The sequence below is a fragment of the Enoplosus armatus genome, chromosome 4 (assembly GCF_043641665.1).
Source record: "Enoplosus armatus isolate fEnoArm2 chromosome 4, fEnoArm2.hap1, whole genome shotgun sequence".
In the NCBI taxonomy this organism is placed as follows: Eukaryota; Metazoa; Chordata; class Actinopteri; order Centrarchiformes; family Enoplosidae; genus Enoplosus; species Enoplosus armatus.
In genome coordinates, this window is record NC_092183.1 from 19,765,706 (window position 1) to 19,776,001 (window position 10,296).

Below are 10,296 nucleotides of genomic sequence, written 5' to 3' on the forward strand. Positions count from 1 at the left end.
ATGTTTGGTAATTTAACTTTAACAGTTAATATATATATAATATATATAATATATATAATATAAAGTTACTGAATTAAGTGGTTATAATAATGAAAGCTCCTTCATTTCCAAAAGGGAATTAAACAATTAATGCTGTGTTAAATTTTGATTAGATTGCCAAGCTGCACTGTCTCCTTAGAATTCACCTTGTGCTGTAAAACCTATAAGAATTAAAAAACAAACAAACATGCGTTTATTTTGAAAGCAACATCCGGAAGTCACGTCCCCACACACTACCTAACTTGACCCTCGTCCAGCCTCGCAAGCTCCTTTGCCTCAGGAAGACTGGGAGTGACGCAGGGCACACGGAAAATACTGGGGCTTGTGGGGAAGGACAGGGAGAGCGGCGGTGATGCAGGAAGGACTGTAGCATTCATTTCACAGGTTCAAGCCCGATGCACGGCCTGAAGCCTGCACAGAGGACACGAGAGTCACCCACATGCAGGCTTTCCTGTGAGAGAGAACAAGAAGGCATCATCACCACATCCTTGGGGCGGATCAGCTTCGGATACACTCCCAGGTAGGCTTCATCATGCCCTGTTATCACAGCTACTACTGATTACTACAGCGGCTGCTTTGATAGGTGGGCTTATTACACCCACCAGGTGGAGGCCTACATGTGAAAATAATCTTTCACATCTGAGCCTCATTTTCTCAGCTATTATCAAGAGGCTGTGGGGTGGCTTGCTTTACCATGGCTAACCCCTTGAGCTACTCAGTCACGATTCCTCACTACTGCAATCGGATATTAAAATCTGCTCCTAATCGATAACGTGAGACCTTTTTCCTCTTTAGGTAACACTGATCCCTGTGATTTCTGCACGTGGGAAAGTAGCCTTGTCATCCCATTTTCTTACTGAACACCAAGTTGTAAGTCGCATCCAGTTCGGAGGGTATTTGGACACCACTTTCCGTCGTTTTCTTAAGTCTCCACCATGAACTACCTGCGTCGACGACTCTCGGACAGCAATTTCATGTCCAACCTGCCCAATGGCTACATGACCGATCTCCAACGCCCCGACCCGCCGCAGCAAAGCCCCGCAGTGTCGCCGGGGCCGTCGGAGAGGCGCCAGTCCGCCAGCCAGCCGCAGCCTGCAGGTGGAGGAGGCTCCGGCTTCTTCTCGTCCATATCCAATGCTGTCAAACAGACCACGGCCGCTGCGGCTGCGACCTTATCCGAGGCGGCGGACCGGGCAGGAGTCTCCAGCAGTGCCAAGACCCTCCTGGTTATCGACGACCAGCAGACCGACTGGTAAGAGCAGTGAGTGCGCATTGCCAGCGCGGTCTAGACAGGAATGTGTGCCAGACCGTGGGTTGCAGTGGCCTAACATCCAGAAGGTCATATGATTCATCCGGTGCTGCGAGATATACCACATGCAACAGCCCGTTGGCATCCTGCTCAGAGCAGAAACACCTTGCAGATGTGTTCTGCTGGTGGCGAGCGCGACACACTGAAGGCAGAGAGGCCATTTTCATTTGACGATCAGCTGTTGCTTGTGTCGACGTGATCGTGCCTTCTGCCATTAATATGCTCAGAGTGATGCCAAATGCACCGATGCCACCATGATGATGCAGGTGTTTTCAAATCGAGTGGCTGCAAGGGGCAAATTGTGCGCAAGCAAAACGCATGCACCAGGTTAGGAAAAAGCCTCTTCACCGGTGCACATTATTCATGCTTATTAGAGCTTTGCGCACAAGTCAAAGGTGATAAAAAGACTGCAGGCTTGTCTCAAAATGACACCCTTGGTGATAATAAACTAAGCAGATCCGTGATTCATCGCATCTAAACCCCTCAGTACAAAGGCCATGTGGTTCTACCGCTCTGCCACAACAGGCAGGGTGGATGTAAAATGCCAGGACCAGTGTTTATGTCCTGGTGTCCAATTCATATCTCCTCATGCACCGGGTAGGTCAAAGTAATGTTACACAGGCTGCTTAGTTTAGCTTTACCTTTTTTGTTTATGTTGCAGTGTTCCTTCAAAAGGGCTGAAAGGCCTAGTTCTGAAGCATTGCCAGTATGCTGCATGCCGCCACTAATAAATTACTGTCTAATAATCGGTGAAAAACAACAATCTGTTTCACTGATGTCTGCTTATTTTATGTATTTGACATTTTCATTGGCTGGGAGCATTCTCAGAGTTGTGAAAATGTCAGCTGTCAACCACAGCAGACATCTGCGAAATGAAACTCATGTTTTGTGCCTGAATGCAAACAACAGTCGGATTCAAATCCTCATTTCACATGCAGGGTAAAGGTCTTCAGAGGAAGAAAGGTCCACGGTGAATTTGACATCAAAGTTGAACAGGTAGGTGTTACAGATGTGACTATTTGCTTTATTCTGTGTTGGCGTTCATCTTTACTCCCCGCCAGGAGGACAGGAAGCTTGTAAAATAAACACCACAGAGGCCATAGTGAAAAGAAACCAGCCCGCCTTTACTGAGTTGGAGGGATGTTACGTCATTCTTTCATAAGGCATTAATATTTTGTGTTTTGTTGATGGATAACACTGTCACTGATGTATTTATGTCAAGACCTGAAATAGTATAATAGGTTTATTTTCCTCTGTAGATGAATGCATTGCCACTGGCATTGTGAGTTGATTGTATTTATTGCTGGTCGCTATCCTCTCTAAAAGCATAAGCAGCTATAAATAAGCCATTGAAAATGTACCCCCGCCCATTTTATGAATCCTTCGTCTTCACTTTGATCCCATTTTGATTTCGCATCTTTATTTTCTGACGTGGTGTCACGCGTAAGTCGCTTGGTGAGTCATTTTGCTGGGTAAATCTTACTCATTTGTCCACTTCTATTGTAGGTGCCATCAATAACAGGCTTGATACTAACATAAAATGATTGGCAGTCTCTTCAAAAAGTAACAGATGAATCATCCAGTATAATGGGAGCTATTACTGTGCGTTCATAGAAAGCCCTTGGAATGATAAATGTCCCAGGGTCCGGTTCACTAATAAATTAGTATTGATAGGAGAGGGGACGGCTGCATTCATTCATTCTCTTGACATCTGACTAAGAGAAACCCACAAACTGTACAAAGCCATTCTGAGTAATGCAAACTTTTAATTGTAATCCCTTATGACGAAACATTTGTGTAGCCTAACAACTGAGCAACAATCATTTAGGTAGATTTGTGTGATAGTAACGTGTAGCCTTATAAGAACATCTATTGATACAGTATGTGTAATTGGCTGTTTAGGCTGTAACCCACCCAACAGGACTTTGAGGAGACCCTGAAAGTTTTAAAATCTTTTTCTCTGCCTGAGGCATTTTCCTCTCTTCCTATTTTTGTCTGCCTAATTCATGTTGCGCTTGCGTTTCCATTATTTCCCCTGTGGCCACTAAACAGGGGAAGCACACTTCAGATAAAGTCTGCCATCTTATAATTGCACCCTGTTCAACCTGGCTCGTGTAGAATAGGTAGTCATTCGCTGTCCTCCTGCTCTGATCACGGTGTTTTATATGGTGTGTTTTGTTGGGGATTGACCGTGACACTGCACTTGTAGGCAGAGTTCTCTGAAATCAACCTGGTGGCCAATTCCACGGGCACCTACAATGTGGACATGGATGCGGTCAGGAATGGGCACAAGGTTACCAAGTAAGTACTCTACTGAAATTCCACTGAATGGGAGTTCCTCATAATGGCTCAGTTTGTCTTGCAATGCAGCATTAACATTTTGCTAATGTCCTCTGTTCCAGGTCCTTTAAGCCAGACTTTGTGCTGATCAGACAGCATGCCTTTAGTATGGACAAGAATGGAGACCACAGAAACATGGTGATTGGACTGCAGTATGCTGGACTGCCAAGTGTTAACTCTTTGCACTCTGTCTACAATTTCTGTGACAAACCATGGGTGGTAAGTATTTTATTATTAATTGTTTTACTAATTTGAATTCAGCTGTGTAGACGCAAAAAACTTACATTTTACATCACAAATTCTCCGTCCTAAATGTTTGTGTCGATTTTAGTTTGCTCAGATGTCTAGACTCTACAAGCAACTGGGCCCAGAGGAGTTCCCACTGATAGAACAGGTTTACTATCCAAACCACAAGGAAATGGTGAGTTCTTTGCCATCTGCTCTCCTCCTCGCTCTCCTCCCCCTTTCCATTTGTGCTGGTTGTCTTCATGCTAAACAACCCTTAAAGAGACACACACTCACACGCAGGCAGTCCGTCCCTCTGCGCGGGTCACATTTTAGGAGGGTAATTCTCTTCCATGTCAATATTCCATCTCATGTAAGCAGCTGAGACCCATCTATTTGTCCGGGGAGTGTCTGTTTTTTTTTTGTTCTGGGTAGAGGCAGAGATTGTATTGTTTGTGTGCCAAGTCAGTGTCAATACAGTTAAACTGAGTCTGTTGGTGCAGAGCAGTCGTCTCCACCCCTGCAGTCACAAGCTGACAGTACCCGGCTGGCTTTCAGGCCATCAATATGAATCTGAATTTCCTGCAGAAATAGAGGAGGGGCGCTTCTTTTTGATTCAAATGGATGAAAAATAGGTGTTTTAATCATTAGAGTGCAATGATGAAGTTGAATTTATGAGGAATCTGAGTAATGTGATAATGCTCTTGTTACAGATTACCTCCCCACGGTTCCCTGTAGTGGTAAAGATGGGCCATGCTCACTCAGGAATGGGAAAGGTAGTATTGGAGTGCTCAAGGGTTTACTCTTCTTCATCTTTTTGGGATAATTGTATGCCAGGACATTCATATTTTGACTTTTACTACTCCAGGTGAAAGTGGACAATCAATATGATTTTCAAGATATTGCCAGTGTTGTGGCGCTGACCAAGACTTATGCCACATCTGAGCCCTTCATTGATGCAAAGTATGACGTCCGCATCCAGAAGATCGGCGACAATTACAAAGCTTACATGTGAGTGAAATAAGAATTCTGCTGTTCTTCAGTTTCAGATTGCTACCAAAGAGCCAAACACACCGGTACATTATCATAACAAATGAAAATAGTTAAACGTGAAAATCATTTTTTATTCTACTTCTAATTAACAGGAGAACGTCCATTTCTGGCAACTGGAAAACCAACACTGGCTCATCTATGCTTGAGCAGGTGGCCATGTCAGACAAGTAAGAGCTCATAAATGCAGATGAGATTGTGAATCCTGTAATGTCTCACTGTGCTATGATAACTCTGTTTAACACCTTATTATTAGGTACAGACTGTGGGTGGACTCTTGTGCTGACATCTTCGGGGGGTTGGATATCTGTGCTGTGGAGGCTCTTCATGGTAAAGATGGCAAAGACTACATTATAGAGGTACCAGAAGGCAGCACAATGATATCAAGGAAATACTTGTCCGTGATCATAAGGGAAATGCATTCAACCCGTCATCATGTTGATTTTCAGGTTGATGACTGCTCGATGCCACTGATTGGGGACCAGCAGGAAGAGGATCGTGTCCAGATTGCAGAGCTGGTGGTTTCTAAGATGAACCAGGTTGTTCCACGCACTTCGAGCCCATCCACAGTCCGTGCCTCAGCAGGACAGCCAGCACAGGTGCTCAAACCACTGATACTCCATACTTGCTCCAGTAACCCCCCCCCCCCCCACTTTTATCAGTAATATATGTCAAGTCAGGTCCGTTTTAATTTAGGGTGCACAGTTACACACAAGGTTTGTCAGAACATCTTACTTTAAAAGAGAACATGGAAACAAAGCACAAGAAATTCAATAGGAACAGTTGGCATACAATTTGCACAATAACAATAAAAGGGTGACAGCAATATCAGATGTACAATGTACTATATATATATATATATGTATATCATAATAAGGTGGGCCAGAAGGAGTCACTCCTGCAATGTTGCATGAACCTTTACAAAGTCGTGACCCATACTTTCTTCAGCTGAAGACGTCTCTGCATAGTTGGCATAGAATATCATTTTCTTGAATGCTAGGCTTTCCAGATGTCTAACATCTTGTGGTTGAATGTTTTTTTTCTGATCAAATTAAGACATTATTACAGTGAAGATATTTTAACATTTGTTTATTATTATTATTATTATTATTATTATTATGATTACTATCATTAGCAAATTTTGTCTTGCCATGTTTGATAAATATTTACTCTCTGCCGTTTTAACTCCTGTGTGTTTTGTAGAAAGCAGTGTCTCCTCAGCCTGTCTCACAGCCCAGAGTACCACAGGCTCAACAGCGTCCCTCACCTCAGGGTAAGAACATGACTTTTTCACAATAACAAAAAGCCAAGTGAAATGACATCATAGGTTTTTGTTTAGAAATAATTTTCCAGTATTCCAAGTCTAGGCGAGGATATGTATAAAAGTATTTGAATGTGATTGCTGCTTCTGTTTTTCTCCTGTAGGTGGTCCTCAGCAAAGTCCCCCATCTCAGCAGCGCCCACAGCCTCAAGGCCAACCTCCTGCACAGGCCCAGCAATCTGCCGCCAGCCCTGCTACAGGTGACCCCAGTGCCCAGGCCAAGGCTAACCAAGGACCTGCAGCCCAGCCACGGCCACCAGGTCAGGGAGCTCCTCAAGGCCAGAGACCTCCTTCTGGTCAGGGCTCTCCTCAGCGAAGCCAGGGAGGTTCACCTCAAGCTCAGAGGCAACAGTCTGTCTCCCAGCAGCAGCAGAAGGCGTCTGCAGGAGGCCCCGGCCAGAAACCTCCAGCAGGGCAACCCCAGCAGCAGAGGCCCGCCCACCCCCCAAGGCAGCAGTCACAGGGGGGACCACAGCAACAGAGGGCTCCTGGCCAACAAGGCCGTCCCGGCGCAGCCACCACCCAGCAGCCCCGACCTGCTGCTCAAGGCCATGGGGGCCCAGGAGGACGACCTCCGCTGCAGCAAAAGCCTCAACCCCCACAAAAGCCCAGTCAGGACAACCCGGCTATGGGCGGCTCTCCACAGCTAAAGTAAGTAACTGTATATGATAAATGATTTGGGATCAGTTTCCTCTCATTTTTCATAAAGTGAACCTTACAGCTGATCTGAACAGAATATCCTTTCTTATTTTTTTTTGCCTGCATTGAGATATGCATGCAACATGGGAAATCTATTCATGCTCTTTGTCAATGAATAATCCACCTGAATGTGCATGATTTATTGATTCTTACATTTTTCAGTCCTTCAGCAGCAGTTTCACTAAACATAACATCTCAGATTGTCTAGATACATTAAAGCAACATTATGCAAGAATTGGCATTTTTTTGCAACTTGGCGGCCCTACAGTGTGCAATTCACCCTCATGGACAGCTGAACACGTGCATTTGTTGACAAGCGGAAAGAAAGATTTGGATTGGGTGGGCTGACTTGGCTTGTGATCAAAAACTAGTTGACAACTTTGCTAACACAGCCAAATATCAAGCAAGTGCTACAACACAAGACATAGCAAGCCAGCTAATATTACTTACTAGTCCAACAGCAAGAAGGCCAGCTCTGCTTCTGTCTTTCAATCATTTTTTTTTCACGAAGCTCTCGCCAACGACTAAGAGCCAGTCAGAGATTTACTCCTGTCCGGACTCTTGCTTAGCTTCCTCCGTCAACGTCCTCTTCGGTGTCTTCGCCTCTGCCATGATGCCATGACGTACTGAGAATACTGAGTTAGACCATCAAAATGAAGCTGCTATTTTAAGGTTAAATAGTTACATAATGTTGCTTTAAAACAACAACAAGCGGAAGCCGGCTTGAAGTTGTTCATAGCCATAATGAATCTATCACATCTGTCACAACCCATGTTCTACGACACAGGTGACCAAATTCTCTAAATCCTACTTTTAAACCAGTTTTCTCTTTGTAGCAAGCAGGGACAGAGAAATGTACTCTGAAATGTTTTCAACTTTTATAAACTTTTAGATGCTATTTAAAAAAAAAATGTAATATCAAACCTCTTCGGTTAATGTGCTGTTATAAAAGCAAGGCATTCATTTATGACCGAAATATATATGTTTCCATATTGATTTCAATAATTCTTGATAAAACTATGCAACTATACAATATTATTGTCATACTGTGTAAAGTAATTTGGGGAGGGTCAACATATTTGGTAATTATACGGAATTTGAACCACTACATTTAAACAAATTCCCACTATCAAATATGCTGGCACATGAAAAATAGACACAATTTCTTTTATTGTTGCATATAATCAAAATAATCGCTTGATGAATAATGCAAAGCTGTACTGCTAGCTGAAAGATATTTAAAAAAAAAAGAAAAGATAAAGCTAAACTGACCATTTATTACTACTGACAACTTATATAACTCATTTTGATTTAGAAGTTATCAAAGCTGTACAAGTTCACTGGCGTTTCATCTGTATTTGTTGAATGCTTTTGAAATGTCATCTTTCGCTGCAAAAGAATCCGTATGATTGCTTCTATGGTCAATACATTCTCCTGCTTATGGTTTTCATGGACAGACGACATAATCCTGATTTCGTATTGTATTAATTCGATTGCATTATGCTCCCTTGAAATAGACACATGAAAGACACATCATCAATCCCTGATAAAAAAAAACATACATCACTATGCATCCAGAAAAGTCATTCACTATTCAAATCATATCAAAGCTCGTTTGAAATGATAAGGTAATACTGAATGACCAAAGAGAAGGAATGCATTTTTATCATCTTTTACTGAGCCTTTTCTCTCCCGTCTCTCTCCCGTGCTCCAGTCTTTTCATTCCATGGGTTTGCTGCATGACTTTAATAGCCTCTTCCTCTCCTCTATTGCCATTTTCCTCTCTTTATAGCAAGTCCCAGTCTCTTACCAATACCTTCAACATTCCAGAAACCCCAGCGCCACGAGCCAGCCTTAGCCAGGATGAGGTGAAGGCTGAAACCATACGCAATCTACGCAAATCTTTTGCCAGTCTCTTCTCAGAATGAGACGGCATAAGCCCCCCATCCCCTCCTCCTACTGACAGAAAGATGGACAGGCAAACTGAAGGGCAGATTCCCCCAACAAACAAGGACCAACAGGATGCCGTCTCCAATTCATGTACATTGACCCTGATATGAAAATGTACACACTTGACACCCACTGCCTAAATAGTTAAAATCTTTTAAAATGAACAAAAAGTAGAATACACAGTAAATGTAGGCACTGATGTCTGAAACATTCCTTGCCTCGCCTCAAGCTTAAGTAAGTCATCTACTCATCGCGTCACACAAAACAACACCACACAAAAGCCTGTTTATGCATGAACACACATACACAAAAATAAGAAACAAAACAACACAATACTGCTCCCACTTGTTTGTTGGTGCCGTAAAGTCATTGTGGTCTTTGTGTTTGAACTTTGGTTGGTTTGATGACCAACCAAATGAATTAAGGGACTGTACAGAAATTATGTGCGTGGGGAGGAGTGCTGAATCGTGGCTAAACCTCCATGGCACACATTAAAAACCATTGATTTAATCTCACAAATATGAAATGTGAAATAAAATAGAAGTATGGGGTCAGACATAAAATAGAAGACCCTCCCCTGCTCTCCCAAAAGAGTGAGACTACCCTTCCTTTAGCAAAAATAAAAATTACAATACCCTCCCCCTTTTCTGACTCCCTCTCCCCCTAATAATTTTGTACAGTCCCTAACTCAGCACAGCTGCGCACATAGGATGTCCAGTGTTAGCTAATGCTAGATCTGTTCGAGCTGTTGACCGCTCATGGTGATGTCTTAGCTGCATGTCAACAGGAGGCAATGGTTGCATTTTTCCAACCCCTGACATTGGCGCTTGTAACTGTGTTGTCACATGTAGTTGAATTAGTTAGTAAAGTAACCTAGTAGGTGTTGTGAGTATGTTGTTGCTGCCACTTTCTCTTCCCAGTTTTTTGTCGCACAAGAACAAAAGCCCGAAAGCTCTCCACCTTGAAAGCATGCCGTACACAGACAAGGACGTCAGATCAAATGGAGTTGTCTCAGGGATGTCCAATTGATTGTGACACTTGTGTGTGGGTGAGGGTCTTCCATTACAATTTTATTGTGGTTGTTTACCAATAATGAAGGAAAAGCATGCATTTTAATGAGGTAGAGTGTTTTTATTATTTCAGATGCATTTGTACACAGAGTATACTGCAAAAATTATACTTGAATACAGTGACACTGACTGATGTATGAAGTCTATATTTTCAGGTTTATTCATCTGCCGCCTGACAAAGCAACAACTTGGTGTTCCAACTCTGGGGTGCTGCTGTGTCTGGGACAGGTGTAGTAGAGTATATTACAGCATAGGCAGGGTTGGCAACTGTTCAGGTACAGTTGGTGAAAAAT

General features: G+C 43.1%; 1 protein-coding gene across 1 annotated transcript; it reads left to right on the forward strand.

Annotated features, from left to right (window-relative positions):
* The first annotated feature begins 974 nt into the window (after positions 1-974).
* Positions 975-8,911, forward strand: syn1 (synapsin I). Its single transcript, XM_070904300.1, has 13 exons — positions 975-1,291; positions 2,287-2,344; positions 3,558-3,649; positions 3,751-3,907; positions 4,020-4,109; positions 4,627-4,689; positions 4,782-4,924; positions 5,059-5,133; positions 5,220-5,322; positions 5,413-5,562; positions 6,167-6,236; positions 6,389-6,935; positions 8,776-8,911. Exons 1-13 carry the CDS (start codon positions 975-977, stop codon positions 8,909-8,911), a joined length of 2,001 nt encoding a protein of 666 aa, XP_070760401.1.
* Positions 8,912-10,296: the final 1,385 nt, after the last annotated feature.